This window comes from Schistocerca piceifrons, chromosome 4 (assembly GCF_021461385.2).
Source record: "Schistocerca piceifrons isolate TAMUIC-IGC-003096 chromosome 4, iqSchPice1.1, whole genome shotgun sequence".
Classification (NCBI taxonomy): Eukaryota; Metazoa; Arthropoda; class Insecta; order Orthoptera; family Acrididae; genus Schistocerca; species Schistocerca piceifrons.
The window spans coordinates 279126303-279139566 of NC_060141.1; the positions used below are offsets into that span (position 1 = coordinate 279126303).

The 13264-nt window shown below is 43.2% G+C and overlaps 1 protein-coding gene across 3 annotated transcripts in view; it reads left to right on the forward strand.

Annotated features, from left to right (window-relative positions):
* The window catches only part of LOC124795136 (nephrin-like), a 721452-nt gene that overhangs the window by 651295 nt on the left and 56893 nt on the right, over positions 1 to 13264 (forward strand). For all 3 annotated transcript variants that reach the window (XM_047259013.1, XM_047259011.1, XM_047259014.1), the window contains exon 7: positions 11166 to 11310. In XM_047259013.1, the coding sequence (XP_047114969.1) occupies positions 11166 to 11310 (145 nt within the window). The remainder of the gene's footprint in view (positions 1 to 11165; positions 11311 to 13264) is intronic.

Consider the following 13264-nt stretch of genomic DNA (forward strand, 5'->3'; position numbering starts at 1 on the left):
TTGTGCGTTTTACATCTGAGGCCTCCCTTGTGCCCGAGCTGCAGCCAGGGAAGGGTCACTGTCAACAGATGATTAGCTTTCTCGTATTCCGAAGAGTACTTTCACGAAATAACGGTCTCACACATTTTAAAAAGAAGCATGGCTTGTAAAAATATAATGGTCTATCCTCGGACACAGCTGTTTTTACTTTCAGCGAACCTCTGATGCGAGGCTAGTGGCTGGGTGCGAAAACGCGTGATTGGTGAAAATCTTTGTGACGTTTCGGAGACGTATCAGAAGCGACAGTTTGCTGATAGTAGGGTGAATCGAAATATCATTGGGTTACATCATCACACGTTATCATGGCGGGAAATTTGTGCTTGAAGGATCCTCACCATTGGCCGGACGAGTGTTCGTATTCTACTACTGGTGGGCATATCCTTTTTGGCGGAAAGAAATAGCAGTTCATGCATTTCAGCTAGGAAAATTGAAATTCGTTCGGAGATGAGGAAAATGTGCTCATCTGTAGCACATCAAAAGTGGTGGTTTGCGCATCTTATGCACATCAGCAGCGTTCGTTTGGAGAGAGAGTGCACCTCAGCACATGAGATGAGCATGGTCCAGGATTGGTGCTGCCGGAAGCGCGGCTCTTGTCTCTGTATCAGAGCCCCACACCGGACTGCAGCATTCTGCATGTCTGTTGGTAAATAATTATGATGAGCGCAATTACCAGCATCGGCATCATAGAGGATCTCTTAGTCTACGTTTTCTCAAGTCACTGCGATCATCTGTCTCAAGTCCAGCATTGCTTAAGTAGATGTATAAGTTTCTCAATATGACTACGACGACAACAGTCACTGTATTCCTTTAGTTAAGAGTTTGAAGCATAATTTGCAGAGTGACATCAGTTTCAAAGGGGTATGTTTCTTGGTGGTTCAAGGAACTCCGAAAACCGATAAATCTACTGCTTAGAATTCACACACAGAGACTGTAACTAAGTGAGTACTCTTCATGTTCTTATCGGTTTAAGATTTATTTAATTGAATAAATTGCCGGGTTTCTCAAAAGCTTGTTTCTGCTAACAGCTTCCATTCACATCCGTTATATTTCTTTTTAATTCTCCGCTTTAGGAAGCATAGCTAGGACCATAAATAATAATAATAATAATTATTATTATTGGGTACACTAATTATATCTCGGGTCTTAAATGTGTGTCCAACCCTTAATTAATTTTCTAAGACAAGGTAATCATTTTTATATCCACGTAGTTATCCACAGCTTCTCCAGTAGCGAAGTAGTTGTCCAGGCAGGGACCAGCCTCCAGGAAGTTAGATGGCAATGAAGTACGAGCCTGTACTTGTTTTCCACTTAATAAGGCTCCTTTGACTACTTATACGCCCAGGGAAAGGCGAACATGTGATCGACACGCTAGATTATGGGTCAACGACTGCCGCGTGTCATACTCCGGCGTGAGGTCGCCGACCCTCTTCTGAAGCAGCTATCATCGACGCAGCCAGGCGGCGAACCAATGACCCCTGACTTTAGCCATCAAGTCGCTTTCTCTCTGCGACGTCCTCATGAGGCCACCTGGTGCGGATCCTGTTACTACTTCATGGTCCGAAGGACGAAGAGAGGCGCTCCCAGCTCAGCACCGCTGGGGTCTGACGCTGCTGGCCGCTGTGGCCCAGTCATTAGTGTGGTCCACCATTCGGATGTCGCTGCCGTCTGTCGCTAGGCTGGCCAGCGGCGTGCTTCGCTCCGGCAAGCGAGCCGTGACGCTGTCACGCCATCTTGAATCAGCAACAGCCGGCTGCTTCGAGTGCACCGGCAGTCAAGGCCTTTCACTACCAGGGAGCCTCTTTGAGAAGGGCTCACAGTGGAGCGTCCCTCAAGCACGCCGGAGTGAAGGGTTCAGAGCGCATCGTCTTCATTCTGCACATTACAGCGGTGCTGCACTATGCTTATTTTTTGACAAGAATGAACCGCCTTTATTGTCTGCGCCCCCATCCACTTCCCGCTCAAAAACTCTCACCCACAACACTATTATGCACTCTTCAATGCGACACATTTTTCCCAGCGATAGATGGCTACGCAGGAAACGTTCCACCACGAAAAATCTACCCAACGGGATCGTTAGTTAAATTCAAAATACACTGGAACTGAAAAAATTCTTTAACAAAATGGTTCAAATGGCTCTGAGCACTATGGGACTTAACATCTGTGGTCATCAGTCCCCTAGAACTTAGAACTACTTAAACCTAACTAACCTAAGGACATCACACACATCCATGCCCGAGGCAGGATTCGAATCTGCGACCGTAGCAGTCGTGTGGTTCCGGACTGAGCGCCTAGAACCGCTAGACCACCGCGGCCGGCATTCTTTAACAATTTAAGAACAAGCCCATAGCGTACTTAAATAAAAATTGAACAAGAAATAACGGAATATACTCTAGTTTTAGTTTTACGCATATACGGAAAAAAACTATAAATGCCAACATGCATTGTAATTTTTCTGATAAAAAAAGGACTACCTTGCCTTTTAGAATCATATACCATAATTCAAATGTTCAAACGGGAAATCGACTTATATGAAACCAAGATTATAATGGGCAATAAGGACAATTACTTATAAATGTATCCCATTAATACACTTCCTCTACTGGTAAAAGCCCCTTTAATTAGAACAAATTGGCCACTGCTAGATAATAAAACCTTTAAAAAATTTAACAATTTGAAGAAAAGGCCGATTAAGGCTGTTCAAAAATTTAAACTAGGCGAGCGCTATATAATAAAATTTAAGGAAATTTAACAACGTGGACAACGGCCGTCCACAGCTCTGCGAAGCTTTATCCCAAGCGAATTGAGCTCTTAAACTCACATTAATGACAACACGAAATAAGATAATATCTCTTCTATAGATGGAAAGTGAAACAAAAATACTATTATTATTGCTGCAGAAGCCCATAACAAGGTCGCGTAACTTAATTATCTGTGGCTTGAGGTGATCTAGGAGGCGGCAAACTCGGCGAAGACGATGTCGGCAGCCGATGCACGCAGGTTGCCAGTCCACAGGAGAGCTATGGGGCCCTCAGCGTGTTTCACAACAGCCATAAGACTGAAACAAACTAAGGGGGCATCTAATTAAAAAAAATTTTTCAAAGGGCTCTGAGCACTATGGGACTTAACATCTGCGGTCATCAATCCCCTGGAACGTAGAACTACTTAATCCTAACTAACCTAAGGACATCACACCCATCCATGCCCGAGGCAAGATTCGAACCTGCGACCGTAGCGGTCGCGCGGTTCCAGACTGGAGCGCCTAGAACCGCTCGGTCACAAGGCCGGCTTGGGGACCTAATTCGCGGAACCACTAGCCCCTTCTACAATCTCGTAATTGAGTGTCGAGTCAGGAAAGGATTCCCTTAGCAGGCACTGCTGACAATTCTCCGCACAAGGAGCCTCCAATCATTTACGCAATTTTAAATATTGTTACCCTCTCAAGTTTACTGAAAAGAACCAACAGTACAATTACGAAGTATTGCAGCCCTTGATTCTGCCTAGCACGGCGAGGCAAGATAACGGAACCGGAAGCAAACGCAGACACCACCACCATTGGGTCGACGGATAGCACGGTAGTACCATAATCCAAAGGCCAAGCACCTAATGATTCATAGTCTCCAAAACTGCAGACTCTCCGTACATCCCCAAATTAAAGGAAAATGACTCCAATGTACAAATGAAATAAATTTTAGCGCTCAAGGAACACACAGGGTCAGCGTAGAATAAAGCGCACTCTGGAGTAATGTCGGAGAACCGCCACGTCAACAGACCTCGTGTCAAATACGAAAGGCGAGCGTGACCAAAACGGCGCCCCACACAGCGCATCACTCCCAGCCGAGCCGAGTCCAACTTGAGGCCGCTAACGACTCTGCGCTAACAGCTATCGCCGGCCCCTCACGGCGGCACGGCTACGCCCCATACTAGGAAAGCTCTCTCTGTGGCGAGGAATCACTAGTTCTCTGGTCCGCACGACGAGAGATTTGAAGAAGGCTCACTCGTTCTTCGTCATTCAGAATGCACTACCTAACATATGTCATATGATGGTTCATCGTTGCCGTACACTTCCAACAACCCAGAATGTTATTTTTGCTGGGCGCTTCCCCTTCGCATGCAGGACACAGTTACTGCACTATATTCCACTTTATCGATATCCTGCGCCGTTTCGACCACAGTTCGCGGCACTCTGCGTTTCCGTGGAGCGGATATTTCTGTCTCCCTCTCTCTTTCATTCTCTGTTCGTTGAGTCGATTCCGACTCTCCGCGTCTCTATGAACTAAAGCACGCCAATTTCTTCTTTTCTGCAGTTTCTTCTGCAGACGTTCCCGGTAGGAGTCCATTACTTCTGTGATGCAATCGATCCACTTCATCTTTTACCTCGCTCTTCTCATTGTGTCTCCGATCTTCCCCAGCGCTAACACCTCTTCCAGTGAATCATGTCTCCTTATAATTTCCCCAAAGTAGTTTAGTTATTGTTCCATTATCAGATCTCTCCAGGAGCAATCTGGTTTGATTCGCTATAATACTAAAGTATACATAATTTTGTTGTCCATAGAACTTTAAAGAATGTCCTCCTACACCATATTTTACAGGGCATTTATTCTACGCTGTTCTGTCTTTCTTATGGTCCAGGTCTCACGTCCGTACATCACAACTGTAAAGTCCATAGCCCTTACTATATAGATCATTGTTGTTAAAATTATGTCGCTACTCCTTAAAACATTGTCAACGTTGCACTTTGCCTAATGCCAAGTAAGAAGCATCTCTTGATCTCGTGGCTGTAGTCAGCATCAGCAGAAATCTGGGAGCCGACACAAATCATAGGAGCTGCCTCCATTGCTTCGCTTCCTATATGCCATGGAGTGATACGTATGGCTCCCATAATTTTCTTTTTATTGACATTCAGCATAAGCCAGTCTACGCACTTTCTTCTTTCACTTTCACTAGATAGTCTTTAGAGCTTCCTCACATTTTTGGCGTCAGTATTGTATCATCCGCATATTCAACGTTATCTATAAGTACCCCAGCTATTTTAATAATGTGCTCTGCTTACAGATTGAATAAACAAGGTGACAATACTCAGTCTTGCAGAATCTTGACCCATTTATTTGACCCATATATGATTCCCACTTTCAGTATACACCAGGTCAAAAAGAAAGTGGTATTTTTATTTTTTGGAGGTGATAATTAAATCTTAACGTCTAATGCACGTGGAGCTGTCAACTACTAGACTGTACATCGTATCGCTAATTTAAATTATTTCCTTCTTTTGTATCTCAAAAAGTGGGAGACGTTGGGGGTGGGAGGATGCCCTATTTCACCTTCTAACGATCTGTTATCTGCATAAGGATGGAAGTCTTAGAGATGTTTTAATATCGTTCAAGAAGGCAGAACTACCTGCTGGCCTTGGACCGCCACCTCCTATTATAACAAAGTCAGCCTTAATAATAAATAATAACATTAAGCTTTCAATGTGTTTTAGAGCTAGCTACGGGGATTTGGCAGGGACGGGGTGTTCGTTAGGGAGTCTGTTATAATCCCGACCATGTGCCTTTTAACCGATGTCATTAATTAAAGGTAAAATGTGCACTACTTCACCAAACTCTTCCTTCGCTTCCAAACAAGTGGCGTAAAGATTTCCGAATACCCTTTCTAACGTATCCTCTTCGGTTAATACACGATTAATCTGAGCCATTTACCGCCCTTTGAGGTACTATTCAAAGTACACCCATCCCTTTTTACCGTTAGAAATTTAATGTGGTGAAATCCAATAAGGATAATATGACTCCATTAAAAATGTAAGATGGGTCAAGCAACTGTTAAAGATTCAGCAAACACAACAAATACAATCAGCAACGAAATTATACAGGATGTTGCAAAAATGTATGGTTAAACTTTCAGGGAACATTCCTCACACATAGAAGAATAAAATATGTTTTATAAACATGGGTCCGGGAACGCTTTGTTTCCATGTCAGAGCTAATTTTCTACTTCTCGTCGTCACCATTTTAATCATGAGAACCACGCATAAAAAGAACTTACCAGCGTTACATGATACATTTTCTTATATGAAATGTTCAAAATACCCTTTTGGTTACAATATGAAAACGTCGTCAAATGAAATGTTCAAACCACCCTCCGTTAGTAAGGAGAGCTGCATCAACCCGCTGTCGCACTGAATCCGTGATGCGCTGATTTATCGATGGAGAACCACGTCATCAACAAAGATTTTCTGTCAACGTTGGTGCCGGCTCTGTTGGCGACTGTATGTTAGGGCCTCACGTTCTTCCACCCTGGGTCAACGGAGAAACTTACGATGCTTTCTGAGAGAGTACTTCACCTGTTCTGCTTCATGCATGACGGAGCTCTCCTGGTTTCAGTCTTAATCTTCGTAGATTCGGTGAGAGATGGATAGGGAGAGGTTCCCAGTCCCTATTGTGAGAGCATAGGAAAGCTCTGGTGTACATGACCCCGGTATGAGATGTTTTGTTGAAGGCTGTGAAACAGTACGCTATCAGCCTTTGAGTGTTTTAATGCAACTTTTACTACCTAAAAGATGTAGGTCATACAGATAGGTATAATCCACTGCTTTTCATGAACAGAGACATACATAAATAAAAAATACATTTTTAGCTTGTGCTTAACATTAGAATAAACTTTCTGTTACATGGATCAGATATGGGAACTCTGATTTACGAATCAAGGACATTGCCAAGTCAAGTATGTAACTTAGTTGTTGGCTGGTCCTATGTTTACGAAATTAATATCTGAGATACGACCTAGTTAAAACGTTACTTTTTTTATTAATTCATTTTTTGCTGAATTATTTTCACTCTGCTCATTATTCAGACGTGAACTTTGCAAAATATTCACCGTTATACAGTGGGATTCCAAAATTTCATATCATACATTTACGCTTTGCAATATGCAAAAGACTCCGCTTAAGCTTTCAAATTATGGTTTAAAACTAGTAATGTTATGTTCACAGAAAACTGTCTTTCTGCCTGTAATCCACATTTTCTAATGTGAAAGTGTCTTCATGTGATCTACATAAACAGATATTGAGCAATGTGTATTGCAACTGTAAAAAATAGAACATGTGCTTTAGAATATTTAGTTTACTTAGTTATGGGTCCATGGTGCGAACAGCCCGGCCGACATGGTCTCACAGATTCTCTTAAACCCAGGGATTTTGATGGCCAGGGAAGTACGGAAAACTCATCCTGGTGCTCTTAAAACCACCCACGTACGTTGCCAACTGTGTGACAGATTGCATTGTTCTGCTGGTAGATACCATCTGGGCGAGTAAAATGAAACAGCGTGTGTGTGTGTGTGTGTGGGGGGGGGGGGAGATACGTTCCCTAAGGACTGATGCACACTTTTGATCCATTTTGCCGTCTAGTATGACGAGATCAAGCAGGGAATGCCACGAAAACATCCCTCAGATCATAACGTTCCCTCCTATTTGTAGGACGTTTGTTTTCAGACGTCTCACGCCGTATGCACCAAAGGACGGAGAATAAAACGTGCTTCATCTGCAAAGACCAGCTGTCGCCACTTACTGGAAGTCCAGTTGCTCTACTGGAGAGCAAATTCCACCCTTCGTCGCCGATGAACAGCGGTTAGCATGAGTACACGAACGAGGCACCTACTGCGGAAGTCCGTTCGTAGCAACGTTCGCTGAACAGTCGTTGATACACATCGCTGGTAGCCCTTTGTTTTATCTGGGTGGTCAGTTGCGCAAGAGATGTACGCATGTTCTCCCGTACACGTCTAAGAAGCCGTCGTTCACCAATGTCACCTGAGGCTCGTGTTGTGGTGTACCACTGTTGCCTCTGCGCTGGTTTTCAATTTTCGATAGCAACATTTTGCCAGGCACGGTATACTTTAAATACGACTGCACGCGAATATCTTACAAATCTAGCTGTTTCGAAAATGCTTGCACCCCTCGCCCGAAAGCCTATGATCATGCCCTTTTGAACATCCATTTTCCCTCCCCCCCTCCTTCTCCCCATACACCAATATTCCATCCAATTTACAAGCTGAACACTGCGTTGCATTTTGAAAAGCAACTAAGCAACTATCATATTGGAGATTTGAGCTTACTTCCCGTGCTTGCAGAAAATAATAATGAATTAAGGATGTGTCCCCCTCTATGTAAGTACATAAATTTTTGTTTTGCTTTAACACCCAAACATGTTTTACTACATTTGTGGCTTCCTAAGTGTTTTTTTTTTTTTTATTTCACTTGTATTTCACATTGTGTGTGTCCTGTGGCTTCCAGACGAAATTAGCGACATATATAACTTAGTGCACCATGTCATCACTGTATTATTTGGCTAGTCCTCAGCTGTGATAAGTTTGTTTTTGTGTGCCAAAGGTATTTTCGTTGTTTTTGTGTAGGTGGAGGGACATTTTCTCCCACTCAGTTTGTGAATACTGCGTCTTGCTACGTTGCAGTGACATTCACAGCAAAAAATGGCTCTGAGCACTATGGGACTTCTGAGGTCATCAGTCCCCTAGAACTTAGAACAACTTGAACCTAACTAACCTAAGGACATCACACACATCCATGCCCGAGGCAGGATTCGAACCTGCGACCGTAGCGGTCACGCGGTTCCGGACAGAAGCGCCTAGAAACGCTCGGCCACTTCGGCCGGCCATTGACAGCACAAAGTAATGTTTCACGTTTGGAACACGAAACAAACCTTTCACAGCTCAGGATTAGCAAAGTACTACAGTGGTGACATGATGCACTGTTTTGGACCTGTGGGTGATTTCGTTTGCCAGATACAGGACCCACACATGTAAAATAAAATAAAAATACGTGAACAAACTTACTGAGGATGCCGCAACTGTGATGAAACGTATTTGCATATTAAAGCAAAACAACAGTTTATGTACTTGAAAATTATTAATTATTAAATCCAACAATTCTGTATCTTACAAAACCAAAAAGTCCAACTCTCTCTGTCTTTCAGAGTATCTGCAGAACGATGGACGATTTTTGTACGTAATATGACAGCCAATAGTACGTCTTTAAATACCAGCCCAGTCAGCTATGTATTATGTGTGGTTACAATGATTATGGTTGTCATATTTTGGATAAATCTTAAGTCCAATATTTTGTTCGTTATAATAATGCTTGCCATATTCTACTGCTGACATATTTCAGTAGATAGTATCTTTCTCCGGATCATTTCACTTACCGACTCCATTTGAGTGACGTGCAGTTTCTTTCACTATATGGGGTCGTCTGAATGGTCGAGACATACTCCAAAATTACTTCCAGTTCACACGTCTACTTACAAAAGTAGACGTTACAAAACGTTGCTGTAATATCAGTTATTTAGTCATCGACATACACGAAACAATAAACAATGAAATTTAATATTTCGAAACAGGTGATGTGAAAAAGATTTCGTGATAGTATCTGGTGGAGAGATTATAACTCTCTTCCTAAAAATTGAGTTTCCTTCAGTTGGCAACTAAAAATTGAAAGATCGCTGAGTGAAGGTTAGAAACCTTTTTATGGTGAGGCAGAGGGGAGGTGATGCGAACGATTCGCGACGGCGGGTTGTCTGCATGTTGTTAACCGGTAACAGCGGTCTCTGCTCCTAATCTAACCTTATCACATGTCTGCCCGCTCCTGCATTGCTCTGACTTTTAGTACAGACGCTGACATAATGGAACTGTGTGACTTAGCCGTTAGGTCCGACTCCCTCAATCAAGCGTACCGCAGCACCCCCCGGTCAGAAAGCCAGCGCAAGCTTACTGATGGTCCGGTTTGCACGGTTAACGCCCACCGGCCGCCGGCTCGCGGAATGGGGTGCGGCTGCGCGCCGCCGGGGACATGCAGCCTTTCCTTCGGCTAACCCCTCTCCATCCCCAACCAACAGACCGGGATTTATGGCTCAATTACCAGCGGGATTATCTTGGCGTGGGATCACACTCCCCGCCTCATTTATTTTCCCGCAACTGATATCACTGGCAAAATATACCACTGCCATTTAGGAGGAAAATAAATTGCACATTATATCTTTGATCGTGGTGACAAATCAAAATGTAATAACGGTTTTTCTCTCCCTTTCCGAATTTAAAGAAATAATCTAAACTCTCTTTTTTTGACGTGCTGGCGGATTACTCCCGAATCCAAAACGGTGCTGAATAAAGTAAGATTTAAAGTAACCTACGACGTGCATTTTACTGCGTGCAGATTACGGGCGTGGAATTCGCTTAGGGGCCCGACCTGGAAAATTGGACTGAAATTTAAAGCGTTGAATTTAATCTCGCAACTGAGATTAATGACGCGGCGTGAAATCTCAGCTGCTTCGGCGTGTCCTCGTAGAAACACCTGATGAAAAATTAATGCACTGCTTTCGGACCAAGTTACGAAACAACCACAGAAGCTCTGTATATATATTTTGGCGTATATACATTAATTGTAAATATTACGATTTTCGGTAAGGCGACATTTTTGATATACAGAAATAAGTGTACTTTGATTCTATGTGTCGTGTAGGAAGAAGAGTATGTTTTATAAATTAGCTGGGAATTTGTTGGATTATAACTCACTCAGATGGTACGTTGACTAAAATTGACATTTCTATTGAATAATGTTGTGTTTTGCTTATTGTTTTATGTAAATCAATTCTGATTCTGCAATTTCCTTGTAATTTAGCACTGAAGTTGGCAATTTATAGCCTAAATTTGGACTTACAGGAATAATAAAAAAACTCAATGGGAATGCGACTGATTGCAGTGTTCCTATCCTTCCGCATAATTCTGCAGAACTATGTTCATCGCGAGGACGTTCACGGTCAGAGAAACTATAGGATGTCAAATTGCTCAAATTTACAAACATATTTACATTTAACGACAATTGATCCGTTTGTTCCTCCATGCGGTGTGGTATCTCAGCCACCTTGAGGCTAGGTACATAGACTAAAGCTTGGCCGTTTATTGCTTAACAACTCCGAATTTTCGGGAAGCATATAAATGCCATATTTCCTGCTGTGCAAACTCTCAAATTGCTCTACAGGCTCTCTGTTGCTAGACCACTCTGAACGGAAGCAGATCAGCAAGCAGTGCCAACATGTCTCACAGTTCTTGAACTGCCTGCGTTGCAGACTAGCCCCGACGGTAACACGACGACCAGCACGTTGACGTTCGTGCCGTCCATGGAGGACAGCGGGAAGCTGCTGACGTGCCGCGCCAGCACGCCTCTCATCCCGGACAGCACTCTGGAGGACTCCTGGAAGCTCGACATCTACCGTGAGTCCGCCTATTTTCCTTTGAAAGAACAAGAATTTTCAGTATTCAACATTAAAATCTTAGACGTGAAGCTACTTCCAGAATAAATTTTTCGCTCTGCAGCGTTGTGTTCGTTGATTTGAAACTTCCTGACATGTTAAAACTGCGTGCCAGACCGGGACTCGAACCTGGAACCTCACTTTTCTCGGGCAATGTTCTTTCCTCCTGCGTTGTTTTGGCACACTCACCACCCGCCTCACAATGCTCTGAGAGCGTTGTCCCCGAAATGGAAGGTTCTGGATTCTGTCTACGGTCCGGCACCAGTGTTGCCACAAGTTTCCCCAAGTGATATACCCTGATATATCCCTGATTTCCAGACACGTTTTAGCATTTTTTCCTGAAAAATTCTGAGAGAGCAGCCGTAAGTTAAGACGTAAGTTGACAATCTCTCTTTACAGCTACGGTATAAGAAACTATAGGGAAAAAAAAACAAAAAAAAAAAAAACTTGCAAGCAGATGACGTTTCCCGAAGTGACCAACAATCTTAAGTACTAACATCGACATCTTTTGTAATGAACTGTTTTTAGATGGAGAAAGCGAGCCAAATGGTTTATGTCTTTCATTAACACTGCTGATCGTCATTTCAATAAAACCAAATAGATCTGGTGACAAAGATACGCATTTGTTAGGAGTCGCAAGACAGATTTAAAATACCTTCACTGATTTCAGAAATAACCTCAGAAAAAAAGCAGGCCTCTTGAAAGGAGTGTATAAGGCGGGGAAGAATTGTGTAAATTAACACTGTAGATGAACGCCAATAAAATGTTTGTTCTCCTATGTTCTCCTATCGTCCGTTATTACCCACTGTGTTGTATCTATTACTTTACATGTATTATGCGATGTTTCTTTTGCAGAATATATGAGTACATTGCGTACAAACCGCCATCAACTGACATAATTTCCTTCTTCTTATCGCCCATACCATAAACTACTCTTGAAGTGCCAAATAAAATGTCTATAAAATGCCACACTGTACAACGTAAGTGCGGCGAGACAGCTAATTGCTGAAATGTATCTGACATGGCCTCTCATCTGCTGAGGAGCACTGCAGTCCTGGGTCCATGGATAAACCATGAAAATCCGCTGCATTACGCGACATACAAACAGACCCGGCCTTCGGGCAGATCAACGAGACGAGATCCGACGAGCAGGGCCTGCACATTAGTGGCAACCCAATGGCTTCGGATCTACAGGCCTGAAACATTACAGATACCTGCACAAATGGTCTGCGTTTTTGGCACGTCGCGGAAATCCGCTCATGTTGCCAGCTATTCACGAGCCACAGACAGCATGTTGACGAAAGGAGGCCACGGTGAACAATCCATGCAACAGATAACTTGTTCAAATACTCTGAGAATCTATAATAATGAGAATGGGTAGCGACTCACCGTAAAGATAATTGCTGAGCCGCAGACAGGCACGTAAAAAAGACACTCAAACTCTCACAACTAAATTTTCCGCCATAGCTTTTGGCAGAAAACGCGAGTACACAAACATTTACACAATCACTCAGATACAACGTATGCGCACATGACAACCGTCTCTGGCCGCAGCATCTATAGTCTCAGAGAATCAGATCCAAACAAACCATTCTTCATAACTACCTGCCTCTCATCTCCAGCTGCTAGGCTAGTGGCAAGAAGTGAAGGTAGTATTGCCTACAAGCTGAAGGGCCCGCTAGAAAGGGGAGAAGCAGTAGGAATGAGCGAGTAGGAAAGTGGCACACGTACTCAGCTGCGCCCACCCAGTGACGATGCATATCACCACAGTAAACAAATCATTTCACCTACTGACACAAAAACGAGATTTTTCGAGTGTTGTTTTCAAATTTCCCTGAAAATCCCTGATTTCCAGAACCTGTGGCAACCCTGAGTACTCCGATATAATCAGCTACAAAAATTTCCTAAGGGTATCG